Below are 25454 nucleotides of genomic sequence, written 5' to 3'. Positions count from 1 at the left end.
GGAGTGTATTTAGTAATCTGTGCGGTGCACTAGGAACTTAAATATGCCTAGATAAACTCTACTGGTCACAAAATCTTCGCGTAACTCAAGACCTTCTAATTTCACTCCACATAAATTACAAGGAAATATAATATCAAAGAGCCAGCCAACGCTATTACGACATTTGTTTGATTTAATTACGAACAAGCAAATATAACCATTTATTTAATAACATTCTAGCTCAGAACTTTCTTAATATTCTCACTCAGAGTGTAGGTAGGTACCTACTTACTTTGTAGAAACCACCCAACGATTATGCTAAATAACACTGAGGCATTAAGGTCGAGATTCCGGTGTTATTCATAATTAAATGCTTTGTACTAAACCGACTTCGGGGTTAAAGGATTGTTACCCCTGAGTTGGGGGAGGGGGCTAGTTCGGTAAGCTGATTAGCGTAATGAATGATGTTCACGACTCGGTAATGATTCGTTTCTAAACGGAATACCGGAATTGGGGTCAATCCCAACAGATTGATGGGAGGCTTTATCATCTGAAGGGTCTGAGTTGAAATCTTCAGTGCTAAGTGAAAGAGAATAATGATATTTAGGTACGTGCGTAGAATTTAGGGATTTAGAAGACCTACTTCAACTTAACGAATTCAACATTCGTATTCTGCGTCAGAGTGGCAGGGTTTGTAACAACTCGGATCTTAGGTCGCAATGTTTGTAGGTATACCGCAAAGAGACCAGGCATCTCCAATGTAAAAAAAAATATCAAATACCTTTGGTAGTTATGAAGTGAAATCTGTTGTTTTAATTACTATATAGACCACATCATTAACGAATACCACACTCGAGTGTAATGGTTAGTGTTTCAATTAAAGGAAACAATTTAACTGAAAATTATGTGATGTATAAATAATTTTATATACCTACAAACGTGGAATGAGGTGCAGGCCGCAAATCCATAAGATTTCGCGTTTCGTTTTCACTTTTCAAACCGAAAGCTCCCAGTAGCCGTTACTCAGTATGGAGGAGTGCGAGTTTTTACTCTGTTCGAGTAGCGGCGAGTAAACGCCTTGTAACTCTAACCTTTTAATCTATTCTTAGACCTGCAGAGCACTTATCTCAGCTTTTGCCACATCCAGGCTTGCTGCTCCAATTTACACGGCAGCTATGTAGGTTAGCTGAGCTGGTGTTCTCGAAAAGTTACAAAGGTTCTCGAGAGAGTCACTTACAGCTTCAACAGTAGCCTAACCAATTGTTTCTTCCCCAGGACTCGAACCCGATCCCGCCCGGCAACCCGCTGCCGGTGATGCCGTACCCGATCACCCTGGGGCCGCCGCCCGCGACCCCCAACCCCCCGCAGGTGACCGCGTTCCGCCCCCCGAACGCACGCGAGTACCACTTCCTCGACATCGAGATACGCTACGGGCTGATGCAGGTAAGACGTTTAACTGTTTATGTTGTAGGTACCTCTGCTGTGATGTAATACTTTGAAATAGATATGAATTGACAAGGAATGGCGGTGCTGCGCACAAACCTGCGAGTATCAAAAAAGTAAAATAAAATATATGTTTTTGAAACTAAAGTCTGTTTTTTAAATAATCTAGGGTAGGTATAAGTAAATAATTCTGATGCTACGTCTGATGCCATTGTATTAGATTGACACATGATTGTATTAGACACCAATAATATTTTTCCTTAGATAATATTAAATATTATTTGACATTGTAAATGTAACCCAAAATTTAATAAACAAACGTGTTTAAGAATAAATAAAAAAAACATGGTACTCATTTCTGATAACCCGTGTATCTTGCAACAGGATATTATTTTAACGATGATCTGATATCATAAATAAATTTGAATTTATTTTATCATTAACGAAACATTTTAATTGTCCGGTGTTTGTGTCAGATATTTAATATCGGAGGCATCCACGTGAAATGCCGCAAAACATAACCATATATTATTTCATATTTACAAATTAATTAGTTGGATTCTTGTTCTTTGTCTGATGATTACGCAGTATTATTTATGCAGCAGCACTGTTGAATATTTGAAATCATTAAACCTTTCTCAAAATCTGTACAACAATAGATACAATAGGTACCAAAACATAGTCCATGACATGTTAATTTAAGTATCTATACAATTTATTAAATTCTCAAGTTTTTGGGCCGTGCCTGGTCTATAGACCAAATGAAAGGCAAAATATTGTTTTGGATAAATAAATAGATTTTCGAGGCTTGGTTTTTTTACAAGTTGCATAGTGTTTTTGATGGCGTGATCATTTAATTATTACCTAAAATTTACAATTTAATGCTATTACATTTTATCGCTGTCTAATTGTCTTTTCTATTATATTTTCAAGCAGTCTAAGATACGATTTTTTATATAACAATGGTTTGTAACAAAGGTATCTAGGATAAGCTATTATTATAGGTACTCGTATAGGTATACACCTATAATAATAATCACTGGGCATATTTTCCTCTCATATTATTTACGTAGACCGGTATTTTCAACACAATTTCGGACTACATTATGTTTAATATTCGACATTGAGGAATTGTTTAACCTTCAAAATATATCAGTATTAATACCTGAACAATCGAGCTTTTTTATCTCTTAAGCTGTTTTTTAATCGAGCTGGTGTTTAATAATTCCATTTTAAGAAAAAAATACATAAAAAAACGCTGAATAACATTAACAATATTTTATTCAGTTAAACCTTGGTACTTAGATCGATGTATTATTGTCCCCAAACCCCAATCGATACTAAATTTCGTAAAAATGCGAAAATTACCGAGCCGTTTGCCATTTTCAAAAATATGTTATAAATCTATTAACAAGGATGGCTCGTTAAAATGTGTAGGATGAAAAAAAATGTACATCGAAGTACTGTTATATTTATAACGATATGAACAAAAAAGTTATCTGGTACAAGCTGGATTTCAATGTCAATCAAGAGCTGACATTGAAATTTTTCTGTAAATCAATTGTAGGATCCGAATAACTATTTCAGTTATAACTTTATAAGCCTCGGGCTTGTTGCTGACAGTACACGTGTATGAAACCGCAGCCCAATGATACATTTTATTTATTAAAGTTTGAGTAAATAACGAATATTGCGCGACCAATTCGAGACAAATATAGGTATGTGCGTCTTCTATTTACTTAGCAATAACTTTCAATCACTGTAACACGATAGGAACCTCTATCACGTCAGACATTAATAAAGGGTTCTAATTATCTGTATCAGTTTGTTATTGTACATACGATATTTTAGATGTGATTTAAATAAAACTGTCAGAATCATTTTCTTCCAATGGTTAGTTTACTGATACCAATACCATCTGTACTACCCTGCATACCTAAGATTTATAGGAAATCAATAGCTATTCGTTAGTCTCGCAAAAACTAGATAACGGGTGAATCGATTTGGTTAATTAAGCATTTGAACGGAGAAGGTTTAAAAGGTGAGTTCGATTTGATTGCGGAGTTTCCTAGAATAAACCTTTTTCGGAGTACCGATTGTAGCGAAGCTCGCAGGCAATCGCTAGTCCGTAATAAAGATATTCTGGAAATGAATAGGACGAAACGGATCTGATAAGTTATAAATAGACCATATTTCTATAATAGTAATAATTTAGGTGGGTAGGTACTCTTACTTTCCTTTCAATAATAATATTTCTGGGAAGAGCACCGCCTTTTTACAGTGGATAAATTCCGTAAAATTAATTAAATATGTTTTAATACTAGGTACTTGCCTATAAACATGAATACATGAATTTGTAACTATCGGGCTTAAAATATTCCTTTATGATAAAGAAATGTATTGTCACGTCTATTTTTGTTTTAAATTACTCACTGCCTATCATATAATGTAAGTACTTGGTAAATATTGTTGAGAAATGTTTCAGAGACAAACTTGAAGCAAATATTACCCATACTTTACTAAGTAGCTAAGTAGTGAAATTTCAAAGTAAATCATGTCAATCTTGTGATCTAGGCGAGCATAGTTGTCTCACTTCAGCAGATACCGGATAGTTTCATCGTAATTTATTGTACCTACATCGAACAAGTATCTACTTAGATATTACGCAACTTAGGTAGATTATTGGAGGAAGAATTCAGAACTCTGGTGTCGATGCTAATAAAAAATTGATTAGGTACTCAAACCAATAAACGTAGACAAAAAATTATGTACCAAATACTTAATATTTGTTTATTCCCACTTTTATTCCGTTGAAACTATCGACCTTCATAAGAAGGTCTATAATAGGGATATAAATCCCCTGTAACCAAAGATAGATGGAGTCCTTAATCATTTTCGCCTACTTAATTATAAAATCCAGAATATGAAAGCGACCATGTGTGCCTAAATGTTTAAAGATAATTAATTCAGACGCTCTGGCCGACCGCACGTGGTGGAAACTGGGGGGTCACTATAAAATCGAAAAACTAACGAATGAGAGTTGTTACGCAATCTATACAGCTGTTGCAACGAGATAGAGTCGTGGTTAGCTCGGCTATTTCGTTTTTCTAAACTTTCTGAGGCTGTGGTAACTACTAGGTACTCTATCTCGTATATTAAGCCTACGATTTACATAACAGCTCTCGTTCGTCCGATCGATTTATATAGTGACCCCCATGTATTAAATTAAGCGTGAGCACTGGGTATACCTAGGTGCTGTGTATTTAGCCTATGACGGGTTGAGGTTACAAACTAAATATCCAATCAAAGCCGAGGGCAAACGGGTCCTACCTATAATAGCTAGCCATACAAGCATGGATATGCCCGTCTGCCTCACAGATCGGATCTCTAATTTGCCCACACACGTTTTACGGGCAAAAGTTTTTAATACGTGATCATCATGAAAATCTAGCCTCTAGTCTATGCTCTTAGGAAAAATTTGGGCCACCTGATGGGCTATCTGACGGATACATACATTTCGTCGACACACGCCACGCTTTGATGCTCGGATATGCACGCCCCATGCCTATCGTTTTGAGCATGGGCAGTGGGCCGAGATACAAGACAGACACACAAAATATATGCCTTTTTGTTACATACACGAGCGGTATAACGCGCCAGGTAAATCTGTCAGGCAGATCCGTGCGTATATGCCTAGCTATTCCGCTCTGGGTGTCAAGTTCATTTCCCAGACTATACGCCGCTTCTATGTATGCTCGGTATTGTAACCACAATACACGAAGGTCGGACCGCAAGTGTGAATTTGTAATGTAGTGACGATGATTGGTGGAACGTCCGGCTCAGGTCGTTGTATGTGGGATCTCGTGTAAGCACTTACTCTCTCAGTGGTGATTCCAATTTATTAATATTTTACTGTTAATTATTATTGGCCAATAATGCAACAATGACTACAGTCAAGGATCTACTATTACTACTAATCAATGATCTTGTTCCACCACTTGCCAACATTATTGTATGCAGATAAATTCAAATACCTTAGAAATAGGCATAAAATTTATCATCTTCAATGATATGATGTACTTGGACTGAGAATATTAAGTTGGTTCGGGTAATCCAAGTATATTTTATACGTCAATCAAAAATTGAGAGAAATACTCACGAAATACTACACTATAGGTCAATGTCACGACTCACAACACAACACGAGCAATGTCAGAGCTCGTATTCAGTGAATGATTAACAATAACGGATTAAGAATTTCAAGAATTACAAATGAAAAGTCTGGGAACGTGAATTATTCACCGTCAATTTTTCAATTTAATTCGACCTTAACATTGTGATGGACTTTAAGCTTATTTATTCGAAAACACATTTTCGCAACAATTGCAAATCCTATCAACAGGTCCGGTGCGCAAACAACGCAAAATGAAACTTTAACTCTGCCTTCCGAATTAAAACATTTGCTGTGAGCTTTGCCACGGCGGGTGACGGGGAGGTACACAAGGTCACAAACTAACTTTTAAATTGAAAAACTATACCTACCTACCTACACACACTATTATTGTTTGTCAAAATGGAGTCGTCGAGTCACGGTCGGGTGCAGCGACTAGCGACACCTGAATTTAGAGTATGATACGGAATATTAGTTTTTCCAATGATTCAGAAAAATTTGTAGACAAAAACCCTGATTTATTTTAATCACGCAAGTTAAAGTCAGATTTTAGATGAGTAAATAAAAATACATCCGGTTAGGTATGTCTATCCGTTACAGAGTAAGGAATACACTGAAAAAAAAAACAGTTTTCAATACAATAAAGGTTTTCGGTCAAGATAAAGTAGTGTTTTCTCAATTCAGGGATAGTGAAATATAAAAAAATTAAGACTTTGTGTTTTTGTACTTTGCGAAATGTTCTACCAGGTGTCAACATTTAATTGCGTTGCCACTTCGAGATTGAGTTAGCTCTAGAGTTACCCGCTAAAAATTTTGCCATCATATGAAAGGGGCGAGTTACAGTTTGATTAATTTTAAACTTTATTACAGCTTTCAGGAGTTGCCAGTATTTTGCTTGCATGTTATTATTTATACTGCGGATTTTGCGCCTTGTATGTTGAATAAGGGGATAACATACCTATTGTAGAGTTGCGCACGAAAAATATAGGTACGTTGCCGTGTTTTGCTTTGTTTAGTTTTATTCGGTTTATACCCTTACCGTATTTTTGTATGACTGTTTGTGACATTTTCTGAAGCATAACTTGCAATAGCAAGTTAGTATTTTGTTATAGGTAATACAGCTGCAAAGACAAAGACCAATTAGGAATTTTCAGAACCTTTGTGATAGGTAAAGGTCAGGTATGACAAATTAGGTACACATCGGTAGCATTCAATAATATTATTTATTTATTTATTTATAAAATATGGAACGCCAGCAGTTTACACAACACAAAATACAAAGATAAATTAATAGGTAACAATTTCGTTGCGAAAACCATTTATAGGCGTACACATCCTTTTTAAAGAAATTATCTTAAAAACAACAGAATATTAAAGATGGAAATAAACAATATAACAAACATTAAAATAATTTGTAGCAAAACAATTTGAAGGAAAAAATATAACTATTATAGCAATTATTTCTGGCATATTTTTTTCTTAAAGATATTAAAGGAGTCGTGAAAGATGTCAATGTTTAATTTATTATTATACATGTTATAAAGATCACATAACCTATTGATTGGAGAGTGGGATCCAACATTCGTGCGAGCTTGGGGTCCACTGAGAAGTTTCTTTATGGGATATCTTGGAAGGTGATATGGGATTGGGAAAGAGATAGATGCAAGAATATCAGGACAGTCTAATAAATTATTTAAAGTTTTATAAAGAAATATTAAGTCATGCGTTTCACGTCTATTTCGTAAAGAAGTCATTTTAAAGAATTTTAGTCGGTGCTCATATGGAGATCTGTGGGAAATATTACGGGATAAAAAGGCAAGATGGCGAGTGAAAGATCTCTGTATGCTTTCGATTCGTTGTGAATGTATTGTGTAGGAGGGGCTCCAAGCAGAAGAAGAGAATTCCAGGTGACTCCGCACTAGGGAATTAAATAATAAGATTTTGGTCTCGGACTTAAATTCTTTGCTATTGCGTTTAATAAATCCAAGCATTTGTGCAGCCTTCTTGATAATATGGTCGATGTGGGATGAAAAATTAAGTTTGGAGTCAATGATTATGCCAAGATCTCGAATTTCAGATACTTCAGTGACTATATCGGTCCCAAGAAGATAATTGTGGTTAAAAGGATTTCGTTTACGAGTAAATTTTATATGAAAGCACTTTTGAGCATTAATAGACATATCATTGGAATGACACCAATTTAAAATATTATTGAGGTCATTTTGAAGAAGAGTACTATCCTGAGAAGATGTGATTGTTCTATAGATTTTAAGATCATCAGCAAAAAGAGATTGATTACTATGTTTAATTTGGTGAGTAAGGTCGTTAATGAAAACTAAAAAAAGAATAGGTCCTAAGTGCGAACCCTGGGGAACCCCTGATTCTGCATAAAAAGTTCTAGACTCGTGTCCATTGACAGAAACAAATTGTTCTCTATTTCCTAAGTAAGAAGTAAGCCATTGAAGTAGCCAATCATTAATACCTACAGATGCAAGCTTCTTTATCAGTAATGAATGGTTTACTTTATCGAATGCGCTGGCAAAGTCTATGTATATTGCGTCAATTTGGTGACCAGTATCTACTTTATGGGACAGTTCATTTATATAGCTGACTAAGTTAGACTCGACTGAGCGCCCTTTTCTGAAGCCGTGCTGAGATGTACTTAATATGTTTTCTAATTTTCTAGTAACAATGGGACAAATTATGGATTCAAATAGTTTGGAGAAACATGGAAGAATAGAGATTGGTCTATAGTTAGATACCACAGATAAATCACCTTTCTTATGGATAGGAGTAATTCTAGCTCTCTTCCAAGGATTTGGAAACTGTCCGTCTTGTAATGAGCGATTGAATATAATAAAGAGAGGGTAGGTTAGATATTTTGCACAGCGATTAACAAAGAGAGGGTGTATGCCATCCGTACCAGCGCTCTGGTAAACGTTTAACTTTCGTATATGTTTATTGATTTCTTTCTCGGTGATGAAAATATGTATGTTATTTGTAATGTGTGAAGAACTATTACTCAGGAGAGGGATATTATTGGCAATATTTTTGTTATATATATTGGAGAAATGAGTTGCGAAAAGATTAGTTATATCATGTGCATTACATGCAGTTTCACTATTTAAATGCATCTCAGCCGGTATTGCTGAGGAACCTTTTCGTTTATCTTTGATAAATCTCCAAAAGGCTTTTGGCTGAGTCTTCATTTCAGATTCAAGTCTATTTTTGTAATCTCTATAGCATGTATTCATAAGTTTGTGACATCTATTACGTAGAATATCGTATTCCAGTTTATCTCTAGGGTTTTTGTATTTATAATATCTAATACGAATCTTGTTTTGCTCAGAGAGAACCCGAATCAGTGTTTTAGTAAACCAAGGAGGATACTTTGACATCTTTCTGCTCCGTTTAGGTACAAATTTGTTGATAATTGAATGTAACGTATCGTTAAGTAATATTACCATAGAATTAACATTATCACAACTTAAAAGTAAGCTATCCCAATCTATAGAACTTAATTCTAAATTAATGCTCTCATAGTCAGCCTTGTAGTAATTAAGGTTAGAACTAACATTAGATTTAAGATATTGCAAATCAGTTAAAGGAACTTGTATAAGAAGACTTGGGTGCAAATTATCAACTTTACTTAAATTATCTAGGGCTACAGAGTTACTTAAATTAATTATATTACTTAAGATGAGATCAAGAGTTTTATCCTTAACATTTCTAATTTTATTTATTTGGAATAAATTATTTGCATGCATAAAATCTATTAAGGGGTAACCTAAATTATTATTAAAATTATTAGGAACTGTATAAAGTCTTTGTTGGCAGACCAATTAATAAAGCTTAGATTAAAATCACCTATTATAACTACATCGTTTACATTTTGCATAACATTATGATGCATTCATCAGCATTCTGTAAACTGACCGTGCCCATGAATAAAGTCATTACTGGCACTAATATAGCTAAAGTGATTGATTATAGAATAGTGATGTAAACCCCAGAATGACAATTATTTCAGGTCAAGAAAAGCAAGTTTGTTTTTTAAATTGAAAAATAAATATCCAGAAAGGATTTAAAAGTATTGTGGGAAAGAGCTTATAAAAATTATGTAGGCGTTCTATTCTAATATAATAGAATGTAGGCGTTAATTCTTTCATGATACCGTATCATTGATACGTGACTTGGACTTGTTGCATTGTCGCCCGCTGCGTATGTTTAGAGAATAACCTCGCGTAAATTGAGTTTGCTCTCCGATTAGGTTGTTCACACTGTCGGTAGCAAATCGAGTCAGGCCTCCCGGGGGGCGCAAATAAATTTCTTTAACGGTATTTCAGATTGCTTTCTTAATTGTTTTTACATGGGTTCGAGTGCGTACACGTAAATCAACTTTTTACTTCTGGCGGATCTCTGAGGATTTTGTACCGAAATCTACATTTGACATGTACTTAAAAGTTTGTCCCGTATCACGGCTTATGAAAGAAAAATATATACCGACATTTATATGACTATGTGAGTTCAAAATCACTTTACTAAAAAACAGACTTCCATTTCTTTTATAATTATTGCAGCAACAGCTAACATGAAGAATAAATAAATACAAACAAATACCTAAATACGATTGTTATTATCTTAGGCGTCTTAAAATTTATTTGTTCTTGGATGATTCCTTCCTTTTATACTTTCACCTCTAGGACCATTCATTTATAATAATAATTTATTAAAACTAGCACTAAGTACTTCGTTAAGGCTGTAAGGTCTATTTTTGGTGCCATGATATCCTTTCTCACGGATGACAGAGTGATCACCTAAAAACTACCGTGCTGCTGTATGAAGGTAGGTACTAATAGATATACATAAAACCTTAGAATGTTTTGTTTCTAAAATAAGCTGATGCTATAGCGGAAATCATGAGGGTTTTTTTTGTTTTGACCATATTTTTGTACACTGAAAAACACGGGTTCCATATCGGCTACGAACCCTTTCGAAATAGTTTCGTCATACATTTATGACGTTTATAAGCCTGCACGACTGGTGGATGAATTTCTGCCATGATTTAATTGAATTTGAAACTAACTAATAGCCAGTATTTACCTTCTAATTTGAACCGTACGTCTTACGAATTAAAATCGGGCCAAAATTCACCGTCTTCCCATCTGTAGTGCATTTACGTATGCTAGAGAGTCATAAATTTAGAGCGATACTAATATCCGTTGGCTGTGCTAACCTAACTACATAGCTATGTAGTATATAATAGATGTACCAATTTGTGGCGTAGTTGCAGCTGTGCTTAATTTAAATAAGTATGGTGTAACTTTACCACGCGTTTATTTCGCTTTGGTCTTACCTCAAAAACTAGGTATAAGTTAAACAAATATTCATTGTACCGCGTTGAAATAGCTTATAAAATAATTTAAACAATTTTATGTTACGGTAAGTACATTTTAAATTCCCTGCAACAAACTGCACTGGTTGTTGACGGTTGTATTCTAAGTAAAAGGCAATGAACACAATGGAATTGTCTGACAGCGTAATAAACAGAATGCAAACTGTAATAAAAGCTGTGTTTCCTCTTCTATTCTAATAAACACAAAGGGGTATTGTTAACATGGTGTATACACCTTTCGGAAACGCAAGGTGAAGGTCATGAACAAAGTTCTCAGCAGCGACATCTATTGAGTGAGTCTTCAGTTTACCGTAACTGTTGAAAGTTAAAGTTAAGCCTCTTACAACACAAAGCTGTCTTGCCCTCTCGCTTTGTGGTATTTTCTTAACATTTTATATTTTCTTCTCACAAAGAAATAAAGTATGTAACCTGGACTTCTTCGAGTGTTACGGAATTGAAATAATAATACATCTAAGTACTTAATTTGTGTTAATACATTTACTTCAAGTGTGCGATGAATAATTTTACCGATCATTGTTATATCTATTACAGGTTTAAATTCACAATAGTTGCATATGCGTTATCATTATCAAGCATTTCCTTAGCAAAATATAGGTATTTTATCGAAAAGTCCCTATAAACAATCAGAAATTATTAAACCATCCATTATTCATCCTAAAAGTCAAGGTAAAATGTTAGCGGCTGTTTTCATCAAAGTCAATCACTATAATCAAATATCAGATTAGGTCTTCGATCTCGCGCAGTCAGCGCTCCAAAATGAGCTACTATACATTCAGTGTTAAGGCGAAGTTACATGGTGTAGCAAAAGTGGTATAGTAAGCACAAAGGGCCTCTGGATGACTCCGAAGGTCAATGTAAAGAACTTTTGTTCTGCGACTTTTGGAAATTTGCTAAAAATAGTTTGCTTCTTTTTTATGAAGCATCTTTTTTACCTTGCGTTAGACTTACAGATCATAGCTAATATCAAACAATAAACTAACTGTTCACTCATAGGTAATTAGAGACTCATGTCTACGACAACGTTTCTTCGGATGTGTAGTGAAGTTTTGATTTGGCTTTTCGGATGCCAAATATTATAAATTTTGAACTTAAAATTTAAGTTAGACTTCTCCTTAAGCTGTTTACGGTTTGAGTGATTGATTTTAATCCCGGCTCGGGAATGAGCCACAATTTTCGCGCACAATTTGTCCATCACACGGGGTCATATCTGTCGCGCTTTTAGTGGCACGCAATAACAGCAATCTGTCACCAACATGCTACACCGTGTATAGTAGGCAGCGCTCGTCATCCACACGATAAAACCCGGGTAGTGGAGAATATTTTATGGTGAAACCCCATTAGTGCGTTGCGTCGTCGCACCGTCTCCATCATCGCAACGAAACACTAGGGTCTTGCAACAAAATTAGGTGCCAAAAACTTTTACCATGCCATTTGGTTTCGGTATTTTTTGAGTGGATTTTTTTCATTTCATTCACCTGCCAACTGCATGGTCAACTTTTACACATGAAATGTGCCAAGGAGCTTTATAAAACTTTGGGATTGTAACATTATATACCTACCTTCATATGAGCCGTAACATTATATACCTTCATATAATAGATTGTAGCAAAAGCTTACCGTAACTATTTTAAAAGCTACCTCGATAGAAATATTTTTATTTTGTTTTCTGTTTTTAACCGACGGTGATCGTCCTAAATGTGTCGACAGATTCTGGACTAGACAAATGACCTAAATACCTAGGTGCTGACTTTGACCTAGGCTCACACCGGTCTAGGTCAGCGACGGAGAGGTTTGGAACTACCGTTCCTTGTCTCGATTATTAAAATGCACAATAAATTAGTAAGATTTACAGCATAGGACGGATACAAGATGACTGCGGCCGAACCAGCATTATACAATTTTTATTTTATGTGCAATAAAATAATTATAAAACAGCAAGGGGGATCCGCTGATTAACGTACCGTTACAGGCACGGATGCGTCCAGTAAACCACAATTTGAAATCGGTCACCATTAGAAGGGTGCCATGTGTTGCTTAATTTTTATTATCAGTTACGATTACTGAAGCTAGCTTGACTACGGACGCTTTGAGAAGGATATAATAAGTAAATAACAAAATCTCCTATCAAGCAAAAATGGATAACATGCGTTTATGTTGTTATATTACGCATAGCATGTACATAGCATGCGGTGATGTTCCTGTGTTATGAATGTTATGATACATAATTCAGGCCTCGGTTTCGGTATGCAATGCATAGAATGCGCCCAATGATAAAGCTGCCCGTCACACGTGTCCCATTAGCATACCATGCACAGTCAGTTAAGAGACTTTTCACATCGACCAAATATTATAATTTAACGATAAATAATTGCAATACAGATCCATTAAAACAATGAATCTGAATTGCATGTGACATGACCTTTGCCGTGGGAGTGCGATTCGATCAAATGAAATTCACTAATGGTTTGGCATTGAAACGGTATTGGAAGCCTTGTAGAGGATTATAATTTTGCGATGAATTGTGATATTGAATCCCCTTTGTGATAGCTTTATTCCAGATAATAGGTTTGTTTAGATAGTCAAGCCAATACATTTGTGTGTTTAGGAGTTTGCATTATAATTACTATTGTTATGATAAGTAATTGAAATTTGCAGCGACATAACATGAACTTACTAAATAGGTATCATACTGGATCAAGTTTTATACAGGTGTTACATATGTGGTACAAATATAGTTTTAGTAAGTTGATGGCATATTTCGTCATCGGTTTTTCGTAAAAAAAAACAACCTGCTAAAGTAAAAAAAAATTCAAGAATTGAAAAAAAGGTCAAACGTTGTTTACCTTTTGTGCCCCTGTCGCTATATTTTTCATAATTTAAATTACTACACCCTTCTTTTTCATCTGACGACTTAGGGTGTCTTGCACAACAAAGTTAAATAAAATTAAATCTATGACCTCTTGCTCTGACATTATACTGTCAGGGCAAGAGACAAACTATTTAAATTTGATTAACTTTGTTATGCAAGTCACCCTTATACTACTATACTTAAATATCTATAAAAATATGCCTCTATAACAAAATGATTCACAGAAAAGCTCCGATTATAAGTAACTTTTATATAGCTGTAGATCCAACGTTGTGGAGAGAAATTCAGGTAATATTTCATCTGTACATAAATAGGAAAGGAAAGCTTATTGAAACTGCTGCGAAAGGAATATCCTATTCAAATATACTATTCTCATATATGTATAATCAAAATCATACGGGATTCTGATAATATTTAACCAACTTATAGAAGGCAAGCCATATAATAGGTATAAGCAATTTGATTAGTGGAGCAAAAGAAAAAATACATTATTTATATAAAGAACAACATAAATATCTGTCTAATTGTTTTTATCATGGATTTAATTAAGTATTTAAAAATGTCCCAACCTGTACTGTGCAGTTAAAATAACAAGTTTTAAAAATAGGAATTTAACTAGGTATATACTTCAGGTATCTGTGAGTATTTATTATACAGAGTTTTTTTTAAGTGTTAAGAAACGGATTTAATTGATGCGGTAACCTTTTTTCCATTTTAAGGTTAATTCTGTTCGGTTACTTATAGGTAAGTATAACTTTGTTAAAAAAGTTGCAAAGTTTGTACTAACGCGTTTTCACTACTTACCATAAAATCAGATTACATGACAAGAAAAGTGTTTTAAAAAATAAAAGTTTGTACTCAGTGACTTTTACTGTTGATATAAAAAAGTTACATATCTGTTGGTGCTTTTCACAATTTGCAGTTAAAATAACAAGTTTTTTTTAAATACGAATTAAAAAAAAATAGTTATCATTGAGTACTTGTTTCACGCGGAATATTCTACGCCCTCAAGGATTTGTGTCGATTCAAAGTATATTATTTTACTTTTAGAGTAAAACACGAATTTCATATTTTAACCCTATTATTAACTAAGCCGTCTTTATTGGTTTTCAAGACTTCGAAGCCAAAGTAAACCGGGCAAGTATTAATTGCGGACTTGTCGGAAACTGAGGTTGATTAATTATAATAGGTAGGTACTTGTCTTGCCGGTAGTTACTTAATTCGGTAATATAATTTGAAGCTTCCTAAACTATGTAAAGGTTTTTTGGAACGCTATCATATATAGAGAATGTTAGCAGGTAGGTTTTTGTGTCTGTAAACAATCTTAGGATTTAGTTTTAATAGAATTTTAATATGTTATTACTTTATACTTTAAATTGCTTAACATGCGACATGAGACTGAATGTACAATCAAACAAGTCAAAGAAAACATGTGGGTATATAGCGGAAAGTAAATAATGGAATGTAAAAACGTGTAACACGTACACGGATTTCCACAAATGTTTCAAAACAAAAAAAGTAAAAATAGAAAAAGTTTTGTTTGCGATGTGCTAGGAACTTATTTACAAAAACAACGATTGTTTCAGGAAATGGCATTTGTAAAATGTAGGTGCGATAGCAAAATACAATAAGAATAAGGAAAAACTCCAATATTATGATTTTAATAAGACCTTAGAAATCCTAATATTATTATATTAGGGATGGGCGACAATTGAAAAAATATGCACTTATACATACTTACCTTTTTTTGTAAACCAACCAACTATTAATCACTTAAGTATTTAATTGGTTAGATTAATTTTGATCAAAACGAAATCCCTTTTTCGAAACCTTCTTTCACAACACAAACTTTCATATCTCAAAACAGAGAGGTGAGGCCCCATTGAGCGGATCGAAAAGCTTTCAATGAAACATAACTTAATGTGGGGACATCAGACACACATTCTGTGATATAGGTGTCGGACAACTGATATATCTACACAAACACATTTATACATATATATTAAATAGATAAACGACAAGCAGACACAAGGCAAACACAAATGCTCATCACACAGATGTTTGCCCTGGGCGGGATTCGAACCCGCGGCCCCTAGCTTCGGAATCACTTCACTCCAGCCTTAGCTACTGTGACGTCATACGCATAATCTTTATTGTCACCAGATCATTGAGGCGCTGCAGTACCTGCACTACACGTGCCGTCAGATCCACCGCAACATCTGCCCCCAGGCCATCATCGTCAACAAGCGCGGCACCTGGAAACTCTTCGGATTGGAGTTCTACGGTCAGTTCTACTACTTGGTCACTACAGTCTATTTTTTAAACAATAGAGTAACGAAACTTTTTTATAGCGTTGTGATGGGTCAACGTATTTAGCGTTGCTATTGGTCTTAACTTGACCCAGCTTACTCTGTCAATATCTTTAAGGTGTGAAAGACAAAAAAATACTACCTACCTAACGAGGTATCGTTTCAGCTAAAATTATTCCTGTGGCAGTTCACAATTTTCCGAAAATACTATTCCAAAATCTTTGCAAATAATTACATTTCATTGGATACGACGAGTTACGACTCATACAACCTATTGCCAAAATCTATAGAAATTCATTATAGGATTCTCTAAAACCCTAAAACTCAAAACGTCTCCATATCGTAACAGGAATCGTCGCTGAAACGAGGTGTCAATTAAATGATTATAGAACACTATTAGCTTAATAACGTCCTCTAGACACGTTTGCCGCAACTTTGTCTAAACTTCTCAGATTTGGGATTTCGAAGAGCAAACACTACTGAGTAATAGAGGTGTGGTTAGTCACCCAAAAGCTCAAAATCTAATTTTAGAACTTACAACTTACACAATTTATATATAGAGTGTCATTTTATCAATGTTATTCCCGTTAGCATGTTAATGTAATTTCTTCAAAATTCGTTAAGTATTTTAAGTACGTAAAAAAATCATACTTATTAACCAACTCTATAAATCTGGATAGATTTATTTGTTGGCTGCATATGTTTCAATTTCTGATAACACAATGCTGTTACTTGCGTTACCGATCAATGTCGAAACTTAGAACGTATTGTTCCTTTTGTATGGAACTTACTAAAAACCTCTTATGTAAAGGAGATTGTTGAAGCGAAGCGCAGTGAATACAGTGAATACATTATTTACTACCCAAATCAAGCAGGTTGTAAAATCGTTTTCTCAAGGTTGGTGTTGGAAGCGCAGCGGTCCATGCAAATGTAGCAGAACAAATAAAAGCAAATAAACCCGGATTTACATTGAACCATTTCTTATCTAAAGCTATAGTACATCGTCTCGATGAACAGACTATAGTGCACTAGACCCCACATATACAGAATGTTGCAAAAAGGGTATACCTACTAAGCTGAAACCTTAAAACTTAACACCCTTGCAACAGCCTGTAGATTTATAATAAAATAGAAGTAAAGTTTGAAAATCGATTTTATTAAAATATGATATTTTTTTGCAGAGAACATCATTGGACCCGACCCGACGGAGATGATGGCAGTGACCCCGTGGTCCATGAAGGTGGCTAAGGTAGCCCAGCCCAACCTCGACTACCAAGGTAAGGGATCATTCAACTACAGTGCCGGGCGATGAAAAAGTTCCACTCACAGAATGCCAACAACAAACGATCCAAATTTTTTCAAAGATTTAATTTAAAATTTGAACAAAATATTACCGATTTTAGTTGATGTTATATCCTGATGCTCTGTTTAATGTACTTACTTCAATGTTGCAGAAGACTGCATTAAGCTAGCCTTTTCCGTTTAGAAGTAATTTGGTGCTTTTCTCACTGGAACCTTTTCGTTGCCCGCGAGTGTATATTAAGGCTGAGTTCCCAGTAAGCAAACTGAACACTCGTTAGTAGTACTTACTCATAAAGTGAGCGCAAACTGTAAACACTCGGCACAAACTGATAATCCGACGATCTACTTGCCCACTAAATATGTCGATTCTAACATTTATTCAAAAACTAGAGTTGGATTAAAATTTTGTTTTTTACAACGAAGGCGAGTAAACCTAGAACAATGTTAAAAGATATATGACGACGAGGAGACTTGTGAAGGACGTCAGATCCTTTTCGACTTGAAGACATCATTTGGAACCTTTTACATCACAAAGAGATATTGGAGAGCTACCTATAATCTGTTTAGTTGGTGTAATAAAAAATAAAAAAACTGTTAGTCGAAACTACCAGTTAGGAGATTGAATTTTTTGGTCGTAAAATACTGGACTGGATGGTAAAAAAACATACTTGCTACCTACAACCTACAGGTAATTAAGTGGCATGCAGAATTTGAATTATAATTGGGCGCCAAAATCTGGATAGAAAGTTTTACATTGAACTAGAAATTTGCACTAACAAGGATTCTACTGCTGTTGGAACATCGTTTTCGGAATAACAATTTCTCTTCACTAATTTAGAGCTTATTTAGAGTTATACTCAAAGTTCCTAGTATTCGGGGTAAATACATATATAAAAATACTATATACCTATTTGTTATCGGTTCTTAGAGTTAAGAGTGTATATTTCATAGCTTGACGCGAGTATGTATTTGATAAATATCTAAGACAATGATATTTCGATATTCTATTTTGAGAATTCTAAGCATATCTTACTTTAATTCATCTTCACTCAGGCCAAAATAGAAAATTCTTCTCCGTTTTGTGAAATAAACGAGGCAAGACTTGATAAATTATGCATATCGAGTGTTTATTTCAATAAGTTGATGGGCAGGTTATAAAAGGATCCAAAAAACACGTTGAGGTGGCCACAACGACTAAATATTGCTACTTACCAAATTATAAATATACATAAGTAATTGCTTTTTAAATGAAAATATATTTTTTTAAGTCACAAATTTTTGGTACCTAATAACTAATAGGTACTTATCCTTCAAACCTAAACTAAAGCAAAACTGTTCTCCTAACTATTAATGGATGGTTATCTTTTAATAGAGTTTCGCAATCGCGCGGGGTTTAGTTATGTGGTAATGAAAATTGTTTATTAAAGTATATTCCATGTGGTTCGGGTCTGTTGCCGACATTGTCTGCATTCATATTTGGGGAATATTTAATCAAGCCATACGTACACGATGTTAGATTGGGTACCGGAACGAGGGTTGCCGGTAGACCTGGGCTATAATAGATAAAAACACCCCAGTGGCAAATATTAGTGACAGAATACTAGACAACCTGAAATCAACAGAGTATCAGTGACATAAGAATAGTATGAGACTTACGTTGATCGACTAGATTTAGCACATCTAGATTATGTGAACCCAGCAACCCGCAGTGGTCCAGCGTGGTGGGAAATGGTTGAAGCTTAGGTAGGGAGTTAGACCCAGGGGATATATATGCTCAAAGGAGAGAGCCAGGTGCAGGTACTTACACCCGCTCAGAGAATAGATAAATCTTGTATTTGTTTCAGTGTTGATATTAATTATACGTATCTCCTCTAATAGTAGCCAGCAATTGTGAACATGCCCTGGTTTATCTATGAGAAATGTCTGTTGTGTAAAACCGACAAAAAAAACAGTCACAGTATTACTTATATGAAACATACTAAGATACTTTTCTATTTGAATAGACTTAGTTGACATAACATAAACAACGAAAATGATTCAAATAATGCAGTGACAAATACTAACAACGAATAAAATATCATCAGCAAACAATAAGTATTAATTATCATAATTTGATATGATAATGAATAGTGAAAATAATTCGAATATTACAGATGACAGCCCTAGCGGCAAAGCCCTGGGCCATATCAATTCAGAGGCACGTAGTAAAGTGAAATGCTTTTATTCGGTAAATTTTAAGCGGATTTTTGAAGGTCTAGGTCGAGGTTTTCAAATCGATTCGACATTCAACTATTTTTTGCGAATCCGTTACACGTTTCTGGGATATTTACTATGTATATACCTACGTAGTATTCATACATAGGTACGTCGCCGATCCAGCCTCGCTTCGCGTGGATATTTTCATGAATCTATTTAATTCTACTTGAATTCCCGGCCTTTGTCTTTTTTTATCGTCAGATCTGTTCGCATCGGTATTCCATTACAGACAGATATTGTACATAACTGTTTAAATTAAATGGTGGTTTTGAAAACCCATTGGCATAAATTATGAGTTAGAAACATCTATTATATGTTGTAGCCACGTAAATAGGTATTGTAGAAACCTTGTCGAATTAGTGTTGACGTGACCTAATAATGAGATAATAGGGTGGAAATTTAAAGACCTATCCATTTTCGAGGTCACTGACTTGGTAAAATTAGGTATATATTAGTAAATTTTACCTGCCTTTAAAATCTAAACGACCAACGTAAGTCAACTTATCTTAACACTAAAGTACACGGTGTTAGATAAAAGGCTATTGTAAGTAACAAGTAAGAATAACTTAGGTGGTCATAATGAACAACTTTTGTTCCAAGACTTTGTTTTTGCGAAAGTTCAACATACCTATAAACTTCTCTACCTTTAAGACCGAAGACTTTTGCAAAACCGTATAAAGTCCTCCGTTTAAAATTCATACATATGTAAAATTTACTCGTATTCAACAACTCAACAGTAGACAATATGCGTACGTTCTAAAATTGCCCTGTAGTCTTTCCACTTAAATTTGAAGAGTATATATATATATATATACTCTTCATATATATATATGTCTAAGTATGATCTTAAATACGCCTTCTATCTTTCCAATTATAAGGGCCTGTTTCACATCGCACGTCTGGATAATGGCTTCCTTTGGGATAAATCATAAAATGCATGCTGTCACTACCTAAAACATAATTAGGTATAGAGAGTGGCAGCATGGCTTTATACCCCTCAGGTAGCCATTATCCAGACGTTGTGCAACAGACACTTAGGCCTTGGTCTCCTATTTACGCCGTGTGTCGCGTCCAGCGTCACGCCGTAGGCCGCGTCACGATGCTCACTATAGAAATGTACTGATGCGGTCTCCCTCACACGCCGACGTTGGCGCGTAGATGTAGTGAGAATCGTGACGCGGCCTACGGCGGTGACACTTGACGCGACCTACGAAGTAAATAGGAGACCCGGGCCTAACTGCCACTTTCAATAACTCTATCTATCGATAGCTGACAGTTACTTTCGTACGATTTTGACAGAATGCAACTTTGTATTTGTCAAAATCGTATGATAGAGTATTGAAACTGGCAGTAAGGTTGAATATTTGTCCTTAGCTCCGGAGATCCAGACCAACGCTCACTGCAACATCCTGTCGGACATGTTCAGCCTGGGCCTCGTCATCTGCGCCCTGTTCAACAATGGCAAGCCGATCATACAAGCCTGCAACAACCCCATGCTGTACTTGAAGCAGATCGAATTCGTAAGTCACTTCTGTTTCTATTTAGGCTAGGTTTGTTTTGATAGGTGGAGATCCACGCGTTTTTGGCTTTGGAATAGTACGTTTGTAGTGCGCTTTGCTACAAAAAAGTTTAGTTTACATATTTTTGTGAAAATTATTTTCAGGAACTTGAGAATGTAAAAAACTTTCTCGGCGAATGTGGGTATTATAAAAGTATGTACAGGTGTGAATGATATGCTTACAATTTGTTGTTGCTCTTGGATTCAATACAGGTGATTTCCTATTTTCGGGATAAAACGTAGTAAATTTTGGTACCTCGAGCGTAAAAATTTAAGAAAAATACTATAAGGCACATAAAATTGGGTGAAGCTGCTTGAGGGAAGCTTTGTTATATATTCTTCTCGGCCATTTCTAAAATCTTAAGAACGAATTAATTAAACTCTTCCAGAATACAATGCCACAAACAGACTGTGTGGCAAATATTTAATTGTATGCTAAAGAGCTCAGCATAACTCAAGATTCTGAGATGAGTAGTGAAACGCTTTAAGATAAAGCATAACATTTTTGCCGCACCCTATATAGCTTCGCTTTCCTCACAGAATCTACAAACACAACATTTAGTTGAGGTTTCTATGAAATATGAAACAATAAAAATCGTAGATAGGTTATAGATAGGTAGATATGACATTGAACTCAATGAGAATTTGAATTTAAAATAATAAAACTCCTTCCACCAAAAAATTACAATTTCCACACCATAACTTCGAATCTGTTCCGACTGTTCGATAACGTGCCATATCCCCTAGCTGGAGCAGCAAGTCAACTCGGTCCTGGAGAAGATCCCCGGACCCCTGCAGGAGGCAGTCCAGCGCCTGCTGAACCGCGACCCCCACCCCCGCCCCACCACGCAGCTGCTGCCACTCATCAAGTACTTCAAGTAAGTACCTCACTTGCTGCCGCTGATGATTTTACTGTCAAGATTGAAAGGTACCTAAAACGGGGTTTACACGGTAAGAGTATCGTCGGACTTATGTCTTTAGCATGCCGGTGGTGATATGAGTAAAGATCTGTCCCGCCGATTGGCTTTCGTTTTCCAAAAGCGCTCGGTATACTACGTGTTTACACGTTTCAGGCAGAATACGAATACTCAGTCGTGCGTACTATTGTCGTGTAAACGCCGCTTTAAGCATTTACGATATTCCTCCCACCCCATGATATTTGAGTTTAGCTGATGTAGAATAATGATACCTGTCATATGATTGTAATATTCAAGCTGTTTCTCATGTGAGTTCGTGAGTAAATTCATATTTTCTTTCGTCATAGGTATAGCCACATTTCAAAAAGACATAAGTAAGTACTTTTATTTTTTCCGAAATTCCAAACAACGATAAAGGTATTAAATATAACTAAAGAGCTTTCTTAAAGGAACATAATGAAAAGAAAATGTGCAAATACTTATAAAACATACACAGCTAATTTCTAACACTTTATTTTTTAAAGCTGTGTCTTTTCTGAGTATGCTATCCATATGCAATCAAACTTCTATCTCAGTGGCCAGATCATAAAACTAAACGTACATACGAGAAACCAGTAATTACTTAAGAAGCACCTTTCACATGTAGAGTAGTAGTATAGTAGAGAGTAACTTTTCATAAATCAAGTTCAAGCGATGCGCCCAGTAAGAGTATATTAAGTAGGCTGGCTAATTCATTAATCACCAATTAGGTATCTTAGGATGCGCTGGCAACGCAACAATCATCACAGGTTCTTTTCACAATAACAATAGGTAACATGAATAATAACTCCACGATACCTTGAAAATAACAGACCTTGAAATCTGTAACAGCCGGCACGAGTTCTGCAAAATGATTATGAAACATTCAGTGGAGTCGTCTTATTGCATCAGGAGAATCGGTTCCACTTTAAACTCCTTCCTAATTGGACAAACTGTCCACTTTGACTCGCTAAAGGGAAATTTTCAGGTACCTTATTAAATTCCAGTTGGCTTTTGTGAATTCGTAGTAAATCGACTCGCAAACTTTTGAGTGGCGATTGGAAACCAGTTTCGTGGTATTGTTTATGAACAATAATTCCTGTATCGCTTTAGAAACGCAGAGATTCTCTGATTTGGGCAACTGGCGGCTATTACGGCCACCCCTGCCTGTAGCCTTTTCAATATCCAGTTTTACACAGCCCGAAAAGTAAGATTTTCGAGCAAGACGCGTTAATTGTAATAACATTTTTTCAGTTTTTTTTTGTAATTTATTTTATATTTATAGGAGTTTTACCGTTCTCTAGGATTTTAAGAAGGGATTAATTAGTTGATGGAGGTAAATTTACGGAGTATATAAAGTATCTGCGCATTTTATTTACATGTATTTTTTTATACTTTAACGATACAATTTACGGCGTGAATATATTTTAACTAAACTACGCAATACTCGCGGGAAAGCCATTATATTCGTTTTTTTATAAATTAAGTGAGTTTGATTATATTATGAATGACATTAATCAATAATTATATTTATTTTGTAGATTCAAAAATTTACTTTCAAAATGCAAAAGAGGATTTGTAAGGAGAGAAAATCGGGGATTTCTATCAACGATTCAAGAGGAATTAGACTCAGACTCAGACGACGATGAAGATTACATCTAAGCAGTCAATCAGAGGCACGGTTAGAGAGTGATGTCATCTTGTCAAAACAGGAATAATTATACGTAAAATGTGCTACCGTCTATTATTATTATTAAATTCTTTAATGCACAACAAATTTACGTGTACGTAGGCAAACTCAATGCTAATAGCATTTATATTTATTGTTCCCCACTCACTTGAATGTAATAGGCTTTCTCACGATTATTTATTGCAAATAGATAACAATGATATGATAAAATATTTTCTAAATAGTTCTCAGTAGATTTTTACAATTATCTTTATGACTTGGTCTTTGTATTGTCTTATCTTTTATCACGGTGAGAAACCATGCTATCTAATGTGTCTTGTTTGTCACCGAATTACTATTTAAACATCGAAAAACTTAAAATTGAAAGGTAGTAATCCTTTAACTTCTGTGAAAGAGCCTAATGCTATACTTATATGCTATATTTTTGGCCAAAATGCTATTTTTTTGGCGAAGTATATTGTAGTTTTGTTTTTATGATTTTACTTCATGAAAATTGGTGCATAAATTGTATAATATAAATAATCTTGTGCATAAATCTTTTAGGGCGCAGAGAGAAAAACTTTTGTAAAGAAATTTTAATACCTTCAGACTAGTACAGAGTATTTGAGAGCTTAATTCTAAAACTAAGATAACTCACTTTAAAAAAAATGTACTCATAGGTACTCTAAAATTAAGTAAAAAAAGTTGTGTTTTCATTTTTCAGATTTCTATTGAAATGTCAAAGTAAACACTTTATTTCAACGCTATGAAAATAGGGTATAGAAAATTAAATAACAATGAGTAGGTAAGGTATAGAAAATTAAAAACTTTAACTATTTTCAAACATAATATTTAACAGTTGTTTATGTAAGTAGGTGTTCAAATATCAGATTCAATACATCATGTCGTTATTCAGATTTCAAATATTTATGTTTACAAATTTAATATGTCCAATAATACATTGTATATTAAGCGTGTAAGTGATTTACCAGTCAAGTAATATACCGTATGTTAGTTAATTCATAAATATTATATAGACGGGATTAAACATAATATGCCCTAAGTGTTGAAATATGTACTTACCTAATTTAAATTCAACACTTGAAAAAATGATCTAAATTTATTCAATAATGAATGTTAAGAATTTCTAAAGAAGTAAGTTTTATTTTAACTGTACGTAATTGTAATCTCATGTAAACTCAGTCAATGATTCATTATTAAAAATAAATCTGTTTGTCTATGGTCTGTTTAATGGTTAATAAAATAGAGAAGTTAACTGTCTGTATTTTCATAAACACGAACCCATAATCCTAACTAATATTATAAATGCGAAAGTAACTATGTCTGTCTGTCTGTCCGTCTGTTACTCTTTCACGCCAAAACTACTGAACGGATTTGAATGAATTTTGGTATACAGATGGTCAAGACCCTGAGAAAGAACATAGGCTACTTTTAATCCTGGAATTCCCGCGGGAAAACTTTAAAGGCGAAGCGAAGCTCGCGGAAACAGCTAGTAAAATTATAAAAACGAAAAACCAAAGAAACTT

At 34.8% G+C, this 25454-nt stretch overlaps 1 protein-coding gene across 1 annotated transcript in view; it reads left to right on the top strand.

The window, feature by feature from the left end:
• LOC105380227 (SCY1-like protein 2) overlaps positions 1-25454 on the top strand; it is a 124658-nt gene that overhangs the window by 79240 nt on the left and 19964 nt on the right. Inside the window, exons 5-9 of the mRNA XM_048632577.1 lie at positions 1255-1422; positions 16042-16162; positions 17369-17464; positions 21120-21265; positions 22051-22181. Coding sequence (XP_048488534.1) covers positions 1255-1422; positions 16042-16162; positions 17369-17464; positions 21120-21265; positions 22051-22181 — 662 coding nt within the window. The remainder of the gene's footprint in view (positions 1-1254; positions 1423-16041; positions 16163-17368; positions 17465-21119; positions 21266-22050; positions 22182-25454) is intronic.

Source organism: Plutella xylostella, chromosome Z (genome assembly GCF_932276165.1).
Source record: "Plutella xylostella chromosome Z, ilPluXylo3.1, whole genome shotgun sequence".
NCBI lineage: Eukaryota > Metazoa > Arthropoda > Insecta > Lepidoptera > Plutellidae > Plutella > Plutella xylostella.
The sequence above is the reverse complement of the archived record's forward strand: the minus strand, read 5'-3'. Positions and strand labels throughout refer to the sequence as shown.